We start from the raw sequence: 23,704 nt of genomic DNA on the forward strand, positions 1-23,704 counted from the left end.
TAGGGAATTGAGTTTATGTTATAGGTTATAAGTGTAGGTTATAGGTTTTGGGATTTGAGAATAGGTTTAGGTTATAAGTATAGGTTTAGGTTAGGTTATAAGTTATAGCTTTAGGGAATTGAGAATAGGTCAAGGTTTAGGTTTAGGAAATCGGGTTCGGGTTCGGGATCGGGTTTAGGTTTGGGTTTTCAAGTTTAGGTTTAGGCTAGGGAGTTGAGATTAAGATTAGGTGTAGGTTTAAGTTTAGGGATTTGAGAATACATTTAGGTTTTAGGTTTTAGTTTATAAGTTTAGGTTACAGGTTTAGGTTTACGTTTTAGGTTTTAGGTTTAGGTTAAGGTTTAGGTTTTAGGTTTAGATTTTAGGTTTTAGGTTTAGGTTTAGGTTTAGGTTATAAGTTATAGGTTAAGGCTTAGGTTATAGGTTAACATTTAGGTTATTTGAGATTAGGATTAGGTGTAGGTTTAGGTTTAAGGATTTGAGAATACATTAAGATTTAGGTTTAGGTTTAGGGATTTGAGAATAGGTTTAGGTTATAGGTTTAGGTTTAGGTTAAGGTTATATGTTAAGGTTAAGGTTATAGGTTTAGGTTTAGGTGAAGTTTCTAGGTTTAGGTTTAGGTTAGGTTATAGGTTTTTGGTTAAGGTTTAGGTTATAGTTATAGGTTTTGGGATTTGAGAATAGGTTTAGGTTATAAGTATAGGTTTAGGTTATGTTATAGGTTATAGCTTTAGGGAATTGAGAATAGGTCAAGGTTTAGGTTTAGGAAATCAGGTTCGGGTTCGGGACCGGGTTTAGGTTTGGGTTTTCAAGTATAGGTTTAGGTTTAGGCTAGGGAGTTGAGATTAGGATTAGGTGTAGGTTTAGGTTTAAAGATTTGAGAATACATTAAGGTTTAGGTTTAGGTTTAGGGATTTGAGAATATGTTTAGGTTATAGACTTAGGTTTAGGTTTAGGGATTTGAGAATAGGTTTAGATTATAGGTTTAGGTTTAGGTTAAGGTTAAGATTATAGGTTTAGGTTTAGGTTATAGTTATAGGTTTTGGGATTTGAGAATAGGTTTAAGTTATAAGTATAGGTTTAGGTTAGGTTATAAGTTATAAGTTTAGGTTACAGGTTATAGGTTATAAGTTAAGGTTTAGGTTATAGGTTTTGGTTTAGGTTAAGGCTATAGGTTTAGCTTTAGCTATAGGTTTAGGTTTTAGGTTTAGGTTAGGGTTATAGGTTTAGGTTTAGGTTTAGGTTATTGGTTATAGGTTATAGGTTATAGCTTTAGGGAATTGAGAATAGGTCAAGGTTTAGGTTTAGGAAATCGGGTTCGGGTTCGGGACCGGGTTTAGGTTTGGGTTTTCAAGTTTAGGTTTAGGTTTAGGCTAGAGAGTTGAGATTAGGATTAGGCGTAAGTTTAGGTTTAGGGATTTGAGAATACATTAAGGTTTAGGTTTAGGTTTAGGGATTTGAGAATAGGTTTAAGTTATAGGTTTAGGTTTAGGTTAGGTTGTAGGTTATAGCTTTATGGAATTGAGTTTAGGTTATAGGCTTAGGTTATAGTTTATAGTTTTAGGTTATGGGTTTAGGTTGTAGTTATAGGTTTTGGGATTTAAGAATAGGTTTAGGTTATAGGTTAAGGGTGTGGTCCCTGCAAATACAGATATAAACACGGCCGTCTCCAATTAGCCAGGCCCTTCCAATGCTGTCCATAGGAAATGAACAGCTTCATCATAGTCATAACAGCGGTTCCCATCTTCCAGGGACCCCCGCTTAACATCCGGATAGCTCCGACGCACATCCGGGTCTACTTCATTAATTTCAAGTAAATACAGATATAAACACGGCCTGCTTCTCTGGTGACTGATTCAAGGGTAATCAACAGTGAAAAAGGCTTAGTTGATGCCAACAGAGGCTAAATCCATCTTTAGCCTCAGTTATCCAAACTGAGACTGCTACTCTCATGGCTAAAGGCTTTAGCCCCGGTTCTTGAGAACCAAGGTTAAAAATAGTTTTAGCTTCGGTCGGAGGCAATTGAGGCTAAATTTGGATTTAGTCTCAGTTGGAAACAATGGAGGCTAAAATTTTAATTTAGCCTCATTTTGAGAAAATTGAAGCTAAAAAGGTTCTTTTAGCTTCACTTGAAGAACCGAGGCTGTAAAAGTCATTTTAGCTCGGTTGCTAAAACTGAGGCTAAAGCCTTTAGCTACGGGGGTTTCAACCTCGGTTTGGATAACTGAGGCAAAACCAAGGCTAAAGGCTTTAGCTTCAGTTTTTAACCTTTTTAGCCACAGTTTTGAACCGAGGCTAAAGCCATCTTTTCTTGTAGTGTATGAAAGTAAAGTTTGTATCTCACAACTGTTGGCCCCACTTGTAAGTTGTAATGTGTATCTCGACACTAAAACCCTATGTACTTGTAAGTTCTTTTTTTAAAGGTGCAGCTTGTCTGCTACATGTGCTCTTGCACGTGTTAGCGTGATGGACATGCTGCGTTTCCACAAGTTCACCATAGATGAGTCTCTGTCCTATTGCACTGCAAGATGCCATGTTTATTATGTCCCATTGTTGGAACTATTGGATTTGATATGTTGGATTTGCCAAATCATATTAGCAAGGTTCATGGATTCCTTCTTAAGGTTGACCTTTGGGATTGTATTTGCTAATTTCTTTATATATTTACCTTTCTAATTTTCAGGAACCTGTGCATTCTTAATGTGTATCCTGACCTTTGGGATTCCTTGCTTGTAACTATCTATCACTATGGATGATTCATCCTCCATTCATTAGCTGTCATTCTGAAATGTTTTTCATGCAATTTGTGTTATTCTGTTGGGAGATTTTAGCATTGAAACTTTGAGGATTTTCTACAGGGGAGCAGTTTACGGAGATAGTGGGCAGTCCATATATTAGTATCTCAATTCACCTTATACTGTTTTTTTTTTTTCCTTCAGTTCCAAATCTCTTTTCTTCATGATCTCTAGTAGTAAATAACTATTGCATTCCTTCTTTCAGGTTAACAAACCAAATCTTCCACTTGCATCGCGATTTTCAGGCTTTTTGGAAACAACAGCTTGTCTGATGCATGACTGCCATCCCAAAAAAGCTATAAACTTCTTGATGTGTATGTTCATATGACTCATTTGTACTGAACTTATAGCTTTAATGTGTATTTGGATGCAATATTGAGTTGAATTCCAATCTCTAACTTTGATACCAGTTAATTTCTTTTTGCTATTTTGTTTTGTAGGCATTAGGAAGGGATGAATGGGAGTTAGATGGTTGGATTATTTTTATTTATTTATTTGTCTTGTTTTGTAGGCTTTAGGAAGGGATGAATGAGAGTTTTGATGGCCCACTCTGCAAGGTACTCTACATGTATGCTTGTAGCATATGTGCAACGTAGCAAAGACATTCTTGCATGCTTTTTTAATGTTATTTTTTTGAAATCTTCTTGACTTGGCATATGATTGGATCATCTGAATATTAGCAAATCCATCTTGAAACTAAGTTGCCACTCTCACTTGAGAATTTTATATTTTTTGCTCTTAGAAACTTAGAAAAAAAATCCAAAAGATAACAAAAGTGAGTCTATCCAAAGACTAGTGCAGCCACAATGAAGTATGAAATTTTTATTTCAATGTGTTATGGTAGAAAGGGTTGGGGCTTAACTTGAACCAGGGAATTAGAATCTGGAAGCAAGCAACAAGTTGTATTGATTTTCATAACACTTACTAATCTTAAAAGGCACGTGCTAGCATTTATTTCACATATAGCATCTCTCATTGCTGATTTCTATTGGCATTATCTGATTGAGCCCAACACCGACGCATGCTAATTACGGTTTATTTTTTGGTTTTAGGTGCTTCTTTTCACTGGATGATATTCCTGGCAAGCACTCTGTGGATATAGGGTAAACATTTCTCAACTCATTTGATTGCACCAGTAATTTAGCAGTCGTTCATTTTTCCCATATCCAATTGGATATCCTTCTTTCTAGGACTCATCCATAAAGAAGGCTTACTGAATCTAGTTCCTTGTTATGTTCATTTCAGTTTACTGCAGGATTCAGAAATTCAGAACATTCTATCTGACCCCATCGTGTGTACAATATCAAACTACAGGTTTTTGCCCACAGAAGATAACCTGAGGAGAAGGGAAATGGACAGAGAAGTGCAAGCTATCAGTAGCTTTTGACCACTTTTCTAGTCGTGTAGCAAAAGCTAACAATTTAGCGGCGTCCAGCACAACTGTCAGTAAAGGTCCTGGCCGTCGGTAAAGCCTTTACCGACTGAGGCTTTACCGGCTGTTAGCTAACCGCAGGCAAAGTATTTGCCAGTGGTTTGCTTGGTCTTTGCCGGCGGTTTTGACCGTCAGTAAAGGCCAGTTTTCTTGTAGTGACCTGTCTTGGCTTTGATACACATACTCATGGGCAGTATAGGTGCATGCTGGATGACTTGGATTAGTTGGACTTGGATGGTTAGTCATATTTACTTGTGTCTGTGCTTGTTGCTTGATTCAATTTGTTTTGTTTTCCAAGTTAGTGAACTTTATTTTCTGAATAGAAGTTATAAGTTGTTGAGTATCTTAGGTTTTATGATTTTACTTGTATATTCTTGTATTGATTGCTCAAGTATGACGATAAGTTGTTGAGAAATTTGTTTAGAAATTTTTTATAGTATATATGTTTGGGTTTAGATGGATGTGAATGTGAATATGATGAAATATATTATATAACAGGTGTATATCAGGAAGAATATGATGAATTATAATCTAACAGGTTCAGGAAATTTGAGATGGAATATTTTTTTAAAAAAAAGAGACTTTTACCTCCGAAATATTTCGTAGGTAAAAGTGTTTTTAGCGACGCATATTTTCATCACCATAAGACATATCCAGGTTTTTAGCTACGAACATTTTCGTAGCTAGAAGTAATCTAATTAGATTTCCAAAGCCATTAACGACGAAAATATTCGTCGCTAAAAGTATGATCTAAGTTTTTTAGCTACGAACATATTTGTAGCTAAAAGTAATCCATTGCAATTTAGTGGAAATAAGTTTGCAGCCTTTAGCAACGAAAATAATCGTCGTTACAAGTCTCATCCAGGAGTTTTAGCTACGAACATTTTCGTAGGTAAAAGTAATCCAAATGTTGTATCAGTCTTTCGCGATGAAAATTTTTGTCGTCAAAAGTAGTATCCCTGATTTTTAGCTACAACACTTTTTGTAGCTAAAAGCATTCTTGTAAAATTCGTTTGTTACCTTTGGTGACAAAAATATTCGTTGCTACAAGTCTCATCTAGGAGTTTTAGCTACGAAAATGTTCGTAGCTAAAAGTAATCCATATGCAGTCTTTGACGACGAAAATTTTCGTCGCCAAAAGTAATATCCCTGATTTTTAGCTACGACACTTTTCGTAGCTAAAAGCATTCTTTGGCGACGAAAATATTCGTCGCTAAAAGTCTCATCCAGTGTTTTTAGCTACGAAAATTTTCGTCGTCAAAAGTAGTATCCCTGATTTTTAGCTACAACACTTTTTGTAGCTAAAAGCATTCTTGTAAAATTCGTTTGTTACCTTTGGTGAGGAAAATATTCGTCGCTACAAGTCTCATCTAGGAGTTTTAGCTACGGAAATGTTCGTAGCTAAAAGTAATCCATATGCAGTCTTTGACGACGAAAATTTTCGTCGCCAAAAGTAATATCCCTGATTTTTAGCTACGACACTTTTCGTAGCTAAAAGCATTCTTTGGCGACGAAAATATTCGTCGCTAAAAGTCTCATCCAGTGTTTTTAGCTACGAAAATTTTCGTAGCTAAAAGTAATCCTTGTTTATACCTTTTAGCGACGAAAATTTTCGTCGCTAAAAGTATCGTCGCTAAAGGTAAACTTTTAGCGACGAAAATTGTTTGCGTCGCTAAAAGTGACTTTTGGCGATGAAAATTTATTTCGTCGCTAAAAACCCTCTTTCTTGTAGTGTGGTCTATAATGCAAAAATCATACTGATTGAATAATCTAATCCATCCTTAATTTGGTGGGGATGGTTAGGATTGCCTAACATAAATGATCATTTAAAGTCGTGAGCAATCCATGATGTCTTCTATTATTACTAGTGTTTGTAAAATGTCATTAATGGATCTTTTTTATTATGCAAATGCATGTAACACTTGAGCAAATCATGGTAGAGAAATGGAGAATGGAGAAGAAGATGGGAAGAGGGTTCAAAGAAGTACTCCCCTCTCTTTAATGGTCTATTAAAATCATAATACTAATATAGAAAAGGCATGTTGCACCTCTGAATTATTTAAATATATAGGCAACCCTAACATAGGAATCTAGTATCTCAGCAACACTCAATAGAGCTTGCTCTTGCTAAGCCTTTCAATAATGCATAGGCTTTGTTTGGGTGTAACACCTTCACAAAAATCAATTCAATAGATATCAAACGACGGGCTAACATGACTTAATTTGTAATGAGGGCCTAGCCATCTAATTTCAATTTAAGTGGCTCAATTTTGGACTTGAAACACACAAAATTGCAATTAGGGCTTTGGATGCCATTTTGGCAATTTTCTATGTTTAGGGCTTATTTGATAAGGAAGAAAGTAAATAGAAATAAATCGAAATTGTAATGATGATTTCTACTGCTATGGTAAGAGATTAGATTTCAAATTTTGAAATGTATTTAATTTTTAATGAAAGCTTATATGAAATCTCATATGTATTAGACAACAGTCTTTCCATATCTTATGCTAGTAAAAGCAAAAGCAAATGTTGACGCTTGTAATGACCATGTTGGATTTGTTATTTTCCTTCAAAATCAAATATGGGAAATTTTAAATTAAAAGATAATATTTTTATTTTCCACTTAATCCTCATAATTAATTTAGTTCAATAGAGCAACCAAACATGTCCTTAGTAAATGCTAACTGTATTAATTTCAAAGCGATTGTTGGGGTTGTATATAGGCATTAGTAATAAAATAAAACTGTTGAAATTCATCAATCCAATGGCCTTGTGTACTTAAAAGTATGCATTGAATTCCGTGGATAGTATATCATATGTTGGATGGCTGTTTACATGGTCTAGGCTTGTCATGCCATCAGATTATGTGATATTTCTCAATATCTATTGGAAAAATGCATTGCATTGCTTTGGATGGATAAATGCTATCATTACAAAAGATGATATGTCTAGAAATACAATGGTATTTGTCTAATCTCACATTGGGATCGAACTCATCTATTGGGAAAAACACTATAATGCATGAAATTAGTGTTTGGTAAATGTTGGAATTGTAATTAATGGAATAGATTTTATAACTAATGTCAGTCACTTTGGTAGTTATTAGATCAATTGTAATTAATGGATTATATTTTATAACTAATGTCAGTCACCAATATTCATTTGCAACTCTAGTGCCACATATAAAGGGCATATATTGATAGACAGTGTGAATAAAACACATGCATTATTAACATGAGGCTCATAGATAGAGTGGGTTTCGAAATCCACCAAAAATTCCGCTACTCTCACTCCGATCTACTCTCATCTAAACCAGGCATTTGTGCCAGACATCCAAACCATGCATCTCATGGCCCTCACTATCTATAAACTCCGGCAAAATAAATAAATTTGAATGAGTGGGCCACCTAAAGAGATTATTGGCTTAAGCTGAGAAAGGGCCATCTGATGCAAGAACAATGTACTCAATGTGCCAATCGTCTTATCTATATTATTTTCACATAGCTTTGCATTAATGCCATGGATTTGATCACATGTCACCCAAACCATGATAAAAGAAATAAGTAGAGCCCCGCTTAAAATACAGATGGGGGAAGACAATAAGGGTACGTTTGGATGCACTATCCAATTACATTGCAATTGTTTAGTTTGATTATACAGGGAAGCCAAATTGTAGTTTCGGATTTAGATTTCATTACTATTTAGTTAAAATATTATAATTCGAAACTTATATCAATTGTCTGGGTGGTGTAGTTGGTCATCACGTTAGTCTCACACACTAAAGGTCCCCGGTTCGAACCCGGGCTCAGACATTTTTTTATCTTTATTTTTTAAAAAATTTTCGCATATGGCCTGGCTCAGGTCCATGGCTATTTAAAACAAATGGAACTTAGCCCGCCCAGACATTTTATTTTTATTTTTTTAATTTTCGCATATGGCCTGGCTCAGGTCCATGGCTATTTAAAACAAATGGACCCTAGCCCGCCCGTAGTGAGCATGCAAAACCAGAGCCGGAGCTGAGCTTGGCCACCCACTTTCATGAGATCTTGGCTGTTCGTTTAAGTGTGGTAAATCCTGCATGATATTTGACAGTAAATGATATTGAAATCCCAAATGGGTCTGGCAAGACCGTGCTTATGGGCTCTTATGCAAAGCCCTGGCCAATGACTAGGCGAAAGAAATAGACCCCGCGCAATGAGTGTGCACGACTCAAGCCTGTGTCCAGGTCGAGCCCGAGCTTTTGGCTGTTCATCAAGTGTATCAAATCATGCATTGTACGTGACAAAAATGCCTTTGGAATCCTAAATAGGCCGGGTCAGGCGATGCCGACGGGTTCATAAGGAGTTTCGGAGACCAGTCCAGTTACAAAAGAGGATACACGTTACACCACGATTTTGAATCAGAAGAGAGATTTCAAGAAATGGCAGATTTATTCACTCTATCAATAGCCGAGCTGGATCTGGTGTATCATAAGGGATTTGCCTTTTTTATTGTTTCCTACGGATTGAATCAAAAAAAATTCTTGAATAAGGTATTCAACTCCAGGGATGAATCAAAAAAGAAATCTTTATAGGTTCTACCTCCTATTTTTTATGAAGAGAATGAATCTTGTTATCGAAGGATCAGAAAAAAAAAAAGAGTACATAAGGTCATGATGACAATCCCAAACGAAACATGTCAAATGGCTAAATAAACCAAAAGCATATTCTTAAAAAAAGTGATGGACGTTGCCAGATAAAGTCACCCGGTTCCACTAAACGAAATGACGAGATTGGAAGACAAAGTGATTGTGTTTTACTAGACAAAGTTGTGAGGTTGCTGGACAAAGTGACAAGGCTATTGGATGAAGTGACGAGGTTCACTAGACAAAGTGATGGGGTTTTATTAGACAAAGAGACTATGTAGTAAGATAAAGTGACAAAGGTCTATTATATCAAGTGACGAAGTTCTATTAGACAGAAAGTAACGAGGTTGCTAGACAAAGTGACGGGATTTCATTAAATAAAGTGAAAGAGGTGCTAGACAAAGTGACAAGGTTCTACTAGCCAAAGTGACGTGATTATCATTGGACAAAGTAACGGGGTTCCATTAGACAAAGTGACGATGTTTCACTAGATAAAGTGATGGGGTTGCTAGACAAATTGATAGGGTATTGTTTGATAAAATGACGAGTTTTTGAATAAAGTGACTTGGTTCCACTAAACAAAGTAACGATGCTACTGTGCAAAGTGAGAGGATTTTCCTAAATAAAGTAGCGGCTTGTCAAATAAAATGACAGGGTTTCAATAGACAAAGTGACGGGTTCATTTGACAAAGTGATAAGGTTGCAGCACAAAGTGACGGGGTTGTAGCACAAAGTGACACGGTACAGTAGACAAAGTGACGAGGTTGCAGTACAAAGTGACGAGATTCAGTAGACAAAGTGACGGGGTTGTAGCACAAACTGACGGGATACAGTAGACAAAGTGATGAGGTTGTAATACAAAGTGACGAGGTTTAGTAGACAAAGTGACGAGGTTGCGGTACAAAGTGACAGGGTTCACTGGATAAAGTGACGAGATTGTAACACAAACTGACGGGGTACAGTAAACAAAGTGACGAAGTTGCAGCACAAAGTGACGGGGTACAGTAGATAAAGTGACGATGTTACCGTACAAAGTGATGGGGTTCAGTAGACAAAGTGACGGGGTTACAGTACAAAGTGATGGGGTTCACTATACAAAGTGACGGGGTTACAGTACAAAGTGATGGGGTTCACTAGACAAAGTGACGAGGTTGTAGTACAAAGTGACGGGGTTCAGTAGATAAAGTGATGGGGTTGCAGTACAAAGTGACGGGTTATAGTAGACAAAGTGATGAGGTTGCAGTACAAAATAACGGGGTACAGTAGACAATGTGACGAGGTTGCAGTACAAAGTGATGGGGTTCACTATACAAAGTAACAGGGTTGCAGTACAAAGTAATGGGGTTTGCTAGACAAAGTGACGGGGTTGCAGTACAAAGTGACGGGGTTCAGTAGATAAAGTGATGGGGTTGCAGTATAAAGTGACGGGGTACAGGAGACAAAGTGACGGAGTTGCAGTACAAAGTGACGGGGTACAGTAGACAAAGTGACGCGGTTGTAGTACAAAGTAATGGGGTTTAGTAGACAAAGTGACGAGATTATAGTACAAAGCGACGGGGTTCACTAGACAAAGTGACAAGATTGTAACACAAAGTGCGGGGTATAGTAGACAAAGTGACAAGATTGTAGCACAAAGTGACGGGGTACAGTAGACAAAGTGACAATGTTGCAGTACAAAGTGACGAAGTTCAGTAGGCAAAGTGTCAGGGTTACAGTACAAAGTGACGGGGTTCAGTAGAAAAAGTAACGGGGTTGCAGTATAAAGTGACGGAGTTTACTAGACAAAGTAATGAGGTTACAATACAAAGTGATGGGGTTCAGTAGACAAAGTGACGAGGTTGCAGTACAAAGTGACGAGGTTCAGTAGACAAAGTGACAAGGTTTGGATTGGATTCAGTCGTAATAAATGATGGGCGTGACTCTCTCCACTATTTTCTGTGGTGGGGTCCACTCGAGTTTTGGATCTGATTCATTCTTTAGCTCATGCCCTAAAATGATCTCTCCAAATGGATGGACGGTGTGGATACAAAACATACATCATAGTGAGACCATATAAATAGGTGACATCACTTCAGTAGCGAGTCTCACTACTCAATGTGGCGCTGAATCCCAAATAGAAACGAAAGCGGATTAGCTACTCCCCCTACCACCAGCTCGGTGGTGGTGGTGGTTGGTGCTCCGTAGGCCCCACCATGATGTATGTGTTTCATCCATTCTCTTAATCTATTTTTACATATAATTTTAAGGGTTGATCCCAAAAATGAGAGGGATATAAATCTCATATGGACCACACCATAGGAAAACAATGGTGATTGGATATCCATCATTAAAGTCCTCTTAAGGCCCACCATACTGTTTATTTGACATCCAATCTGTTGGTTTGGTCATAAAGACCCAGATGAAGGGAAAAAACAAAGATCAGCTTGATCCAAAACTTTTATGGCCCCCAAAAAGTTTTTAATGGTCAACATTCATTCAAGACTCACTACAAGAAAAGGAGGCTTTAGCCTCAGTTCAAAACTGTAGCTGAAAAGGTTAAAAACTGAGGCTAAAGCCTTTAGCCTCAGTTTTGCCTCAGTTATCCAAACCGAGGTTGAAAGCCCCGTGGCTAAAGGCTTTAGCCTCAGTTTTAGCAACCGAGACTAAAATGACTTTTATAGCCTCGGTTCTTCAAGTGAGGCTAAAAGAAACTTTTTAGCTTCAATTTTCTCGAAATGAGGCTAAATCAAAATTTTAGCCTCCATTGTTTCTAACTGAGGCTAAATCCAAATTTTAGCCTCAATCGCCTCCAACTGAAGCTGAATCTATTTTTAACCTCGATTCCTAACAACCGAGGCTAAAGCCTTTAGCCACGGGAGTTGTAGTCTCAGTTTAGGTAACTAAGGCAAAACTGAGACTAAAGATAGATTTAGCCTTCGTTGGCATCAACTGAGGCTAAATTCAATTTTTAACATCATTTATCAATAATTGAGGCTAAATCTAGTTTCTATCAACAAAAGCTTATTATAATCAACCAATGATTGAACCTGTACATGTTTCACCCATTTAACATCCATCAAGACAACAATCAATAAAACAATTAATGGTTTGTTTAAAGTTTTCAAAACACGCAAACTGCCACATAGCCTTCCACATGAACTGTTTCAGCAAAGTCCCCTTCCACATGACTATTTTCTCTTGAATCGGATCAATCGGTGGGTTTGTCGCCTGAGCAAACATCTGCTTGAAATACTCAAATGTACGTTTCTCTCTGTTGGACATCACAACCAAAGGAGCGTCATTTCCCATTGAGCCAAGAGCCTCAGTACCATCTTTTGCCATGGGAAATCATTAAAAGAAAAAATCATTAAAAGAGTAAGCAAAATTTTCCTAACATTTTAAAAAATCGACGAAATTTCCATGTGAAATCTCTGTTTCCAGGGTTTCAACTAGAAAAAACTCGAAAACATGCTAAAAGAATCAAAATCTGCAAACAAGGAAATCGCAAAGGTCTTCTTTATGGGAATCCGACAGAATTCCAAAAAAAAAAAAAAAAAAATCTCTGCATTCCTCTCTAAACCAGACGATCTAGGGTTCTCGATCGAGAAAAAATAGAAAAACAACAAAGAAATTCCAAACAAATCAAGAAAAACAAAATTGAGAGCTTGAACATCCGATCTTCAACGAGATTTAACGAGAAAATGCGGGAATAAGAGCAATACCGACCTGCACGTCCGAGAAACGAGAATTCTGAAGCTCCTTTCGCCATCAATCGATGAAATAGTTGGAAGTGAAGAAGGAGACGGCGATTTCCGAGCAAAAATCGAGAGAAACGAGGGTTTTGGGAGACTTGCGTGGACTCGCAGAGACCTTTAGCCCGAAATGCTGAGCGAGAGGTGGTGCCTTGCTGTTGTAGAAATAACGAAAACGCAGGGTCTAAAGTACCCTTGCTCTTTTCTCAGTGTAACGGCAGGTGACCGGTGCGATATTGGCCTCAGTTTTCATAACCAAGGCAAAAACGGCCAGAGACCTTTGTACGGCCCATCATGACATGGTATCCGCACCATTCATCTCTTATGATATCCTGACATGGTATCCGCACCATTCATCTCTTATGATATATTATTTTGGAATGAGACTCAAAATAGTAGACTGATTTAACATTCCAATGGGCCATAATGCATGGATAAGTAATAATAGGATCATTTACCTTTGAAATCTTACCGTGGCCCACCGTGAAAATGACAGACTTTTAGCCTCAGTTACTCACCAACCGAGGCAAAAGGGTAGACATTGGACATACTTTTAGACTCGTTTGCTCACCAACTAAGGTAAAATGGCAAATTTTTGGCCTCACTTTCTCACCAACCGAGGCAAAATGGCAGACTTTTGGCCTCAGTTTTCAATAACTGAGGCAAAAGGGTTAGACTTTTGGCCTCAGTTGCTCACCAACCGAGACAAAAGGATAAACTTTTGGCCTCAGCTTTCAATAACTGAGGCAAAAAGGTAGGCTTTTGGCCTCAATTTTCAATAACTGAGGCAAAAGGGCAGACTTTTGGCCTCAGTTTCTCACCAACCGAGGCAAAAGGGCAGACTTTTAGCCTCAGTTTCTTAACAACTGAGGCAAAAAGGCAGACTTTTAATCTCGATTGCTCACCAACCGAGGCAAAAAGGCAGACTTTTGGCCTCGATTTCTCACCAACTGAGGCAAAAGGGCAGACTTTTGGTCTCAATTTCTCATCAACCGAGGCAAAAGGGCAGACTTTTAGCCTTAGTTCTCAACAACCGAGGCAAAAGGGTAGACTTTTAGCCTCAGTTGCTTACCAACCGAGGCAAAAGGGCAGACTTTTGGCCTCAGTTGCTCGCCAACCGAGGCAAAAGGGCAGAGGCAAAAGAACAGACTTTTGGCCTTAGTTGCTCACCAACCGAGGCAAAAGGGCTGACTTTTAGCCTCAGTTTCTCACCAACCGAGGCAAAAGGGAAGAGTTTTGGCCTCAATTTCTCATCAACCAAGGCAAAAAGTGAATTTTTAACCTCAGTTCCTTTACAACCGAGGCTAAAAATCATATTTAGCCTCCTTTTTTGGAACCGAGGCTAAAAAATTGAGGCTAAAGGCCTACTTTCTTGTAGTGACTGTTTCATGTAATGTGGTCCACTTGAGATTGGGTTATACCTCATTTTTGGTCTCCGACCATAAAATGATCTAGAAAAATAGATGGATGGCATAGATGAAACACATACATCATGGCGGGCCCACATAGCACCGAGTGGCAGGAGAGTAGCCAATCTGTTTCCCATGGAAACCATAGACACGGATTCACTGGGAAAAGCCTTTTGTATGAAGTTCCAGCGCTGGGATGTATGGTGGGGTCCACCGTAATGTTTATAAGAATTCCAATCCATTCATCCATTTTTAAGCTCATTTTAAGACATGTAACCAAAAATTAGGATGATCAAAAACTCAACTGGATCATACAAGATGAAACAGTGGAGAAAGAAATTCCCACCATTGAAACCTTCCTAAGCCTCTTGATGTTTATATGCCATCCAACCGTTTATAAGGTCATTTTTACTAGGATGAAGTGAAAGCACCAAAATATTAGACCGATGCAAAACTTTTGTGGCCATATAAATATTTCAATAGTGGACACTAAATCTCCACTGTTTCCTCTCGTGTGGCCCATCTGAGTTTTGTATACACTTTAGTTTTGGTATGATGTCCTAAAATGGTATCTAAAAATGGATGAAGGGGTTGGATTTATCACAAACATCGCAATAGGCACATCCAAAATCCTTGCGCAGGGTTTCATTGCAAAAGGCTTTGGCAGGAAATCCACGTCCCCGTTAGACACGTGAAATCAGATTACATACCGAGTTTTATGTATTGAGTGAACTCTGTTGGGCCCACTATGAATTCATGTGGTTTATCCACGCCGTCCATCTGTTTTTTCACACCATTTTAGGAGTTGAGCCCAAAACTGAAGTATATCAAAAGCTCAAGTAGACCATACCAAAGGAAACTGTGGAAGTATTGATTTTCACCATTGAAATGTTTCTAAGACCCCAATGATGTTTAAGTTTCATCCAAACTGTTCATAAGATCACAAAGACATGGATATATATATATATATATATATATATATATATATATATCATCATGATATAAAACTTCTGTGAGCCCCCAAAAACTTTTCAACCGTAGAATTCACTTCACACTGTTTCAGGTGGTGTGGTCCACTTGATCTTTCAATTTTTGTTATAAGACCCTAAAATTAGATGATAAAAGAGACCGATGGAATTGATACAATGCACAAATGAAGGTGGGCTCCACAGACTTTCCTCGGTACGCTTACCATACGGAGTTACTCAGCACGCAAACTGCTTCCGTTTAACGTCTCCTTTATATTTCTTATTAAATGTACTTTTTATTAATTTTTAAAAAATCTGATAACATGGCAATTACAGTAACATTGACCAATGAAAACGCTGGAGTCAGGGAGTTCCTGACTCCAGGAAACAGAGGATCCGCACTCATATCTTTGTGGATCTTCAAATACACCACTCGTAATATAATTTGATTGGTTCCCATGAGAAATGGTAACAAGAGGGATGAACACACATCTGTTACCGGGGTTGAGAAGTGAGGTGCCTCTGAATGTCTAAGGAGGTACAAAGTCTCCGTACGACAACTTCAACCATCCGTAATTTCTACCAAATGTCAGGTGGGATAGAGTTGCGTCCAGCTTTGCAACCACTCCCACTAGATAGCCACTCTTTTGTCCGAATACTAAAAAATAAGTCCTCGTAAGTACCGTTTGATCAAAGACCTCACTGACCTTTTGTTTATCATATCATTCTTTTCCTTTGTGGGATTGAATAAAAAAAATAAAGGATACCTTTTATTTATCATATCATTTTTTCCTTTGTGGGATTGAATTAAAAAAATAAAGGATACCTTTTATTTATCATATCATTTTTATCCTTTGTGGGATTGAATAAAAAAACATAAAGGATACCTTTTATTTATCATATCATTCTTTTCCTTATCATATCATTCTTTTCCTTTGTGGCATTGAATAAAAGAAAAATAAAGGAGTCTTTAGAGGCCACCTGCCCTTCTTCATGTGATCACTGTCAGTGGGTAAAAAAAAAAAGAAGAAGAAGAAGAAGACGAGAGACTGAGACTAAGACCACAGGTTTGACACGGATTGCCTGCCAAGTTCCTGCGCTGGGAAGTTAGTTGGCCAACAGTAATGATTGTGATAAATCCACTCCGTTCATCTGTTTTTTCAGCTCATTTTAGGTCATGAGATGAAGAATGAGGCAGGTCAAATCCCCAAAGAGGCCAAAGGAGAGTGGAAACAACATGGATCTAAAGATCAACGTTGAAACATTCATAAACCCATAGAAGTTTTGTATCAAGTTTAGTTTTCGTCCTTTTCAGTTCATCACATTGACGATAGCCTTATAGACGGTTACGAGGTTATATAAATAAAAAAAATTTAAAAAAAAAAAAAACATATAAACAGTTTGGGTGGCATATGAACATTAAGGTGAACCAAAGAAAGTTTCAACGGTACGCATTTCTTTCCCACGGTCTCCTCTCATGTTGTATCCTCAAGTTTTGGATCCCCTTCATTTTTTGTCATACTAATTAAAATAAACTGGAAAAACGGTTGAACATGATGGATTTTTCACAGAAATTATGCCAACCATACCTAAACTTCCCAGCATATGAACTTTCCCTTTCCAGGCCATCTCCGTCCACTAGCACAACTTTCCTTTCCTCACGTAATTCACGCCCACCGTCAGATGAGTAACATGATAATTTAACGCCCGACTAGCAACACTGCGTCTATTTGAATATATAGAAATTAAAATTAAAAAATTAATTATCTAAGTTAAAGATGAAAGATGCTAAGTGACTAGAGCTGGGCAGAATCCGACCCGATCCGACGGATCCAACCCGATCCAAACCGAAGGCCAGGATCGGGTCGGATCGAGTAGGCCCACTCAGATCTGACCATACATAGAGTCGAGTTCGGATCAGTGGCCAATCCGGACCGATCAGATCCGATTGGATCCAATCCGATCTGATCCGCACAATATTCATTCAACACTGTTTCCTGTAATGTTGTCCACTTGAGATTGGGATATACCTCACCATAAAATGATATAGAAAAATAAATGGACGGCATAGATAAAATAAATACATCATGGTGGGGTCCATAAAGCACCGACCACCAGTCATTGGCTGGTGGCAGGGGAGTAGCCAATACGTCTCCTCTAAGCTGGCGCCTCGAGCACCGGACTCCTGACGCTGACACCACACTGGTGTATAGACGTGAAGTGGATGGGCAGGTGTACCATGCACTAGGACAGCTGGTGCATTGACATCAGAAAGTTTTGTGGGTCCCATCATGAGGTATGTGTTATATCCAAACCGTCCATCCATTTGGCGGGCTCATCTTAAGGCTTGAGCTGAAAAATAAGATACATCTAAAGATCAAGTAAACCACACTGTAAAAGGCAGTGGGGGGTTGAACGTCTACCGTTGAAACTCTTTTAGGGGTCACGGAAGTTTCAGATCAATATGAAATTTGTTTTTCCTCTCCATCCATGTAGTTGTGACCTTATTAACAGATTGGATGGAAAATAAATGTTATGGTGGGCCCTATGAATTTTTTTACGGTGGAAATCACACACACACACACACACACTTTCAAAAAAAATAAAACAAAATATTGGATCCAAACCATACCCAACCCGATCTGATTTGGTTTCCCTGACTAAGTCAGAGTCAGTTCGGGTCAGGCCAACAGTGCAACGGATCGGATCGAGTCGGAGGACCGGACTTGGTCCCAGATCGGATCGAGTTCGGGTCGATGCATTGAAAATTTCGGACCGAGTTGAGTTGGACCCAATCTGATCCGACTCGACTCGATGCCCACCTCTATAAGTGACGCTAACATAATTGCTAAGGTATTTTTGGATGGTAGTATTGGCAAGTTTCATTGCTGAGATATTGATGTAGAGTGGGCTGCAAACCTACTCTTGACTTAGATGGATTGAAAATAGTCTGAATGGAAGTAGATGTAATCCATCAGATCTAGGCTCAGTCTTATGTGGGGCATGATGTAATTGAGCCTCAAGTGCATTGGGATTAGAGAAATTCATTCCGGATTAAGAAAAATGACATAAATCAACCATAACTTTTAATTTGGAATGAGTTACGAGACACACGATCAATGAATTTCGATTGAAATTTCATTATGGGGCTAACCAACGTCACTTCGTTTCATGAGAAAACGACTCATTCCTACTCAAGTCTCCCGTTTTTCGAAAAACTTATTATTTTCAGTAAGTTTTAAGTTGGATGTAACTTTTTATATGTTAGATTTTTAATATTCGGTGTCTTCTTAGAGTTTGCTTCTTATCATGCATTAGCACTCTTAATTAAGGTTTCATTTTTTATTATTTAAAGCTTTGTAATCTTGGTTGAAAGAGAAAGTGATTGCAATAAAGTATTTTCAAATTTTCTTAACTCTCATGGATTTGAGAGCCATTATGTCTCATAAATTTAAGGTCTTATTCACTTGAGAAAGAACGTGATCTTTTTCTTTATCCTTTACGCTCTTCCCTATGTCAGATATTATTTTTAGTGAAAGAAAAAATGTTATATTTTCACTTGAAGAAGAGACAAATTTCCGCAGATGAGATGCCATGTGGTCCAATTGTGAATATTGTGTCACCTAAAAAGTCTGGCTGCCCTGCTCTTCATGTAGGCTACAAAAGCACCTAAATCAAGCTGCTCGGCCCATTTGCCATGCCAGCTTATGGGCTGGGCTTAACCCCGCACACTAAAAGTCAAATGGTTGCTCAACCCAATTAGGGTTGCTCATGGTCTAAACTTGGACAACTTACGTTGGGCCATTTACTGCTCTAATTGATGGGTTAGACTTGAGCTCATGAACTCAACTTGGATGCCATTGAGCTATGGGTTCAAACCCATTGGGTAACCTGCATTTTTGGACTGAGCCCAACCATATACTAATCAGGCCAGAAATTTTAACCCAGATTTGGTCAAATGAATATATGCAAAGCTCACGCTGGCATAAATCAAAGATTCAAAGCCCACATACAGTGGGCCGGTCCCAAAAACAGCTTGTACGCTCCTTTGGGCAACACTGCATGATGTATGAGGAAGCCCACCCTTTTTTTTTATTATTTTATTTTTATTCAGCATATATATATATATATATATATATATAGGATAAAATAGTGTGAAAAAAACAAGATGCACCTTAAATCCTACTATTCTGGACACGGACTCATTTTCTACACGTGGCAATCATGTAACTAAATTAAAACGTCCGAATCCTCGTAACCATGATAGACAGGGAAGCACCTTGGCCCTTTTATTTACCCATTCTAATAATTGTATCTGCGACAAAGTCTCTGTTTAAAACAAGATTAAACAAAGGAAAGGAAAAATAAAACATCTTCCCCTAGATTCAACACCAGAACAGTATATATGTAGAGCTTTTTAAGAAAAATATCAAACAATTCTATTTTATATGGGAATCTTCTTCAATGTAACTACTAATCTTATTAGTTTCTGAGGTAAGATGAACCCTCACCTAACAATAGGGGCCTATTTTGTCTCTGTCGGTGAATCCCGACCTCCAGATATAAGTCTCTTATTTCATGCATTTCGATGACAACGTCTTTCATCTTCATTCGTTCCTTCGGCGATTCTACAGAACATGATACACCAACGCTGACCAATGAAACCAAGCAATCATGCATTCTATTTCTCAAATTGTTACGATTTTCACTATCTTGAATAACTTCAGCATCTTCTAAGAGAAGTCTTGGATCTATAATCTCCGTTACTTGTTCAGGAAAAGCTGACTTTGCAAAGTGATGAAGGCTCTGATTGTCCTTAAACATGTCATCAGTTGGCCACTTTCCAGTGATCATCTCGAGTAGAAGGATCCCATAACTGTATACATCTCCATGTGTGGACGCCTTACCGCCCATCCCATGCTCTACAATTTACAAATGTCACATATTTGAATGTTAGGCAACTATTTAAAGAAAGATAAAAATAGTGGTTAGATATTGAGAGGGAGAAAATGGAATATTTCATTTAATTAATTAACATTTATGCCACCCCCAAAATTTAGAATATCTGAGAATAAGGAATTTGGCTAAACATATTTCTTCAATCTTTGTATTATGAGTGTATGGTTTATCCCAACAAATAGTCCTTCTAAGAAAATATCCTATAAATAGAACAAGAATCCTCTGTTTTCATACACAGTTTATCACGGCTAGAGAAATAATCTGGTGACAATTCTTCATACCATATTAATTATAGTGTGAATCAATGTGGGGCCAATCTAGCCAACATTTAATCATCATTTACCCTTGGATAAGAAGGTCTATCATGAAATTTTGATGGCCACTAAATCAGCTTGATGGGATAATCACCACCATTCACAATAGTGCATGATCTCAATTGTAACAATCATCGTTATTTTTGAGTCATGTATGATCAGTAAGTATTCCTTCTATTTTGTTCATCATAAATGGGACATGTGGGACCACTTGGTCCTAAGAGAGAAATCCATCCTTTCAATTTGTAACGGACTGTAGCTCATCACCACTAAATTAAAATCACATTTGTCAGATTCTTCCATCTTTTTGGCTTTCTTCCCTATTAAGAGCTTAATTCTGTTATTATTGTATTACGTCAGAATGCAGTAATGTAGGTAGAAATATCTATTGATTAGATTATTTTAATGAATATCGTTCTTAACAAGCTTCACCATAATATTAATATATGGAAATTACCAATCATTTTGCAAGATAAACGAATAAAAATAAAAAGATAAAGGACTAAAATCCTTAATTACCTGGAGGAATATACCCAATAGATCCCTTAATCGTAGATGTGCTGGTCTGATTTTGAGAGCAACTTTCTGCAGCTTCAGAGAGGAACCTTGCTAAACCAAAGTCACCCACATGGGCAACCATGTCATCATCAAGAAGAACATTGCTTGGTTTTAGGTCCCGATGAACAATTGGTGTTTGGTAATGATGATGAAGATAATCTAATGCCGAAGCCACATCAATGGCTATATTTAGCCTTTGTGTAAGATTCAAAATCCTCAATTGAGGTTGTTCATCTACATTTGGATGCAACCACTTCTCCAAACTACCATTAGGCATGTACTCAAACACTAGAGCTTTGAAATCATTGCCATTAAAATCAACGCTTGAGCAAACAGTTAAGATCTTGACAAGATTTCGATGTCGGATGTTTCTTAAAGCTTCGCATTCAGCTACAAAACTCTTAAAAGCTCCTCGCTGTTGGAGGTTGAGTATCTTCACTGCAACAAGTGTTTCAAAGCATTCTAGAATTCCTCTATATACAGAACCAAAACTTCCCACACCAATTAAATTAGCTGAAGCAAACCCATCTGTTGCTTGAAGGAGATCCGCATAAGAAACTTGTAGCCACTGATTCTCTGTAGAAGATGGAGAAGAAGCTTTCTTTGGAGAATTTCTTTTCCAATAAAGAGCGACAAAGATACATGACAAGAGAATTACCGATGAAACCACAATAATAACCGTGATTTTGATTCTGGGAGCAAAGGGCTTTCCTCGTTTCTTTGGAGCTTGCTTAAGGCACACCGGCAACTATAGCTCGGGGATACCTCCACAGAGTTTTCTGTTTCCAACAACTGAAATTGCGCTGGCATTTCCAAAGATCCCTCCTTTGGGCACTTCACCCTCGAAATTATTGAATGACAAATTCAAATACTGTAAGAAATGAAATTCTTCAAAATATTTTGGAATCTGCCCAGACAAGTTATTGCGCGAAAGATCTAGTGCTTGGATTCCTTTCAAATTCCTTAGAGACTTTGGAATGGTTCCTTGAAACAAGTTGCCATGCATATAAAGCAACTCCATGCTCTGACAATTTCCCAACGTATCTGGAATTTCACCTGATAGTTGGTTCTCTGAGATGTCTATTGCCCGAATATTTTCCAAGTTATCAACTTCCAGCAGGAGATACCCAGTGAATGAATTATGAGCCAGGTCGATTTGAGCTGCGCCGACTTGTTTGAGTATGGTACCATTGAGTTTATTTTGAGAAATGAACAATTCTTCCATAAATCCCCAATTTCCAAAACTCGATGGTATGCTTCCATGGAAATCATTTCCATACAAATTAAGAGAGCTCAATCGAGTAATGTTACCAATTGAAGGTGGGAGTTGCCCTGAAAGTTTATTTTTAAACATTTTCAAGGCTTGCAACTTGTCAAGCTTCCCAATAGCATCTGGAAGAATACCCTTCAAGGAGTTCATTGACAGATCCAGAGCATACAAACTAATGAGATTATCAATTCCCTTGGGAATGATTCCAAATATCTTGTTTCCTCCTAAAAGGAGCATGTTTAGATGTGTCGAGAGATTAGCAATAGAGCTGGGAAACTCACCATAGAGATTATTAAGAGCAGCAGATATGCCTTTTAAATTGGTGCAGTTGGTTAGAGAAGTAAGGAAGCTCAGGTCATCACCTTCCCTGCTTCCAAGCTGATTTATCTCTATATTGAACTGGTAGAGACGCGAAAGACTTCCTAGATTCAAAGGCACATGTCCACTAAAACTGTTGGAGTCAAAAGCAACTCTTTCGAGACTTGAAGCATTGGACAATGAAATTGGAATCGGTCCAGTGAATTGGTTTGTTCCTACAGAAATCCATCGCAGGCGTGGAAAAGCAAGGCCTAGGTTGGGTGAAATTCTTCCTTGTAGCCGGTTAGCTGGCACGCTAAACACTTGGATGGACGAGAGATTATAAATCGATGGTGGAATCGTACCTGATAACTGATTTACACCTATTGCAAAATTGATAATGCCTGCCAATTGACCAAGCTGGTTTGGAATTTGCCCATCAAAATTGTTTTCTGATAGATCAAGAGTAGTGATAGAGGAAAGGTTCCCCAACGAAGGTGGGATGCTTCCTCTCAGATGATTTTTTGAGACAGAAAGGTCTATGAGCTTTGACAAAGAGCCAAGATCGGCAGGAAGTTCTCCTACCAGCTGATTCTTCCTGATGTTAATGGTTATGAGTTCTGAACAGTGGCTCAGATTGGATGGAATTTCTCCTTGCAGTGAATTTACAGACAGATTGAGAAGCTGCAACCGGAACAGACGGTCTATTTCTTGAGGGATTTGGCCTTGGAATTTGTTGTTGGAGAGATTGATTCTTCTCAGGAAAGAGAGATTTCCAATGTGAGGTGATACGTGGCCCACCAAGCTGTGGCCCGTTAGGTTCAAGCACGTGACCCTTTGATGATGGCGGTGACTGCACGAGACTCCCTTCCATTCGCAGAAATGGAGAGAATCGTTCCATGAACTCAAGATTCTGAGAGGATCTTCGGAAATACCATCTTTAAATGCGAGCAATGCGAGTCGATCTGTCTCGTTTTTAAATGTAAATACAGAGGATGAGCAGGGGTTGATGGACGAGAGAAGGATTGCATGGAAGAGGGTAAATGACCATAATACCCTGAGATTGGAACTTGGGAATTCCATTATGTAGATAGGAGATGGGATGAAGAAGAAGAAAAAACAGGATTGCAGTGATGAGTTGTACTCATCTACAATATTTGTAACTCTTGTATCTCATATATATGACGGGAAACGGAAGCGGATTGCATGCTAGTGTGGTAGACGTCACTAGGTTCCGTGGGTCCCATCATAATGTATATGTTATATCCAAACCGTCCGTCCATTTTGAGAAATCGTTTTAGGGTTTCAACCTGAAACTTAAATAGATTTGATTCTCAATTGGACCAC

General features: G+C 38.2%; 1 protein-coding gene and 1 non-coding gene across 2 annotated transcripts; one reads left to right on the top strand and one right to left on the bottom strand.

Moving 5' to 3' along the window:
* Positions 1 to 7,965: 7,965 nt before the first annotated feature.
* On the top strand, positions 7,966 to 8,039 carry TRNAV-CAC (transfer RNA valine (anticodon CAC)). Its single transcript has one exon. It is a non-coding gene; the product is annotated as a tRNA-Val (tRNA).
* An 11,169-nt stretch (positions 8,040 to 19,208) lies between these two features.
* LOC131253826 (probable LRR receptor-like serine/threonine-protein kinase At3g47570) lies at positions 19,209 to 23,440 on the bottom strand. Its single transcript, XM_058254962.1, has 3 exons — positions 21,584 to 23,440; positions 20,752 to 21,538; positions 19,209 to 19,881 (listed from the first exon to the last, which is right to left on the bottom strand). Exons 1-3 carry the CDS (start codon positions 23,438 to 23,440, stop codon positions 19,442 to 19,444), a joined length of 3,084 nt encoding a protein of 1,027 aa, XP_058110945.1. The 3' UTR covers positions 19,209 to 19,441.
* Positions 23,441 to 23,704: the final 264 nt, after the last annotated feature.

Source organism: Magnolia sinica, chromosome 8, assembly GCF_029962835.1.
Source record: "Magnolia sinica isolate HGM2019 chromosome 8, MsV1, whole genome shotgun sequence".
Classification (NCBI taxonomy): Eukaryota; Viridiplantae; Streptophyta; class Magnoliopsida; order Magnoliales; family Magnoliaceae; genus Magnolia; species Magnolia sinica.

What these genes read in the sequence shown, in the direction of transcription:
- LOC131253826 (XM_058254962.1), bottom strand. Translation starts at nt 23,440, where the DNA reads ATGGAATTCCCAAGTTCCAATCTCAGGGTATTATGGTCATTTACCCTC. An exon ending in GAAATGCCAGCGCAATTTCA is followed by an intron (nt 21,539 to 21,583) that starts GTTGTTGGAAAC and finishes CCCGAGCTATAG; the next exon opens with TTGCCGGTGTGCCTTAAGCA. An exon ending in TATTGGGTATATTCCTCCAG is followed by an intron (nt 19,882 to 20,751) that starts GTAATTAAGGAT and finishes TGTAAATTGTAG; the next exon opens with AGCATGGGATGGGCGGTAAG.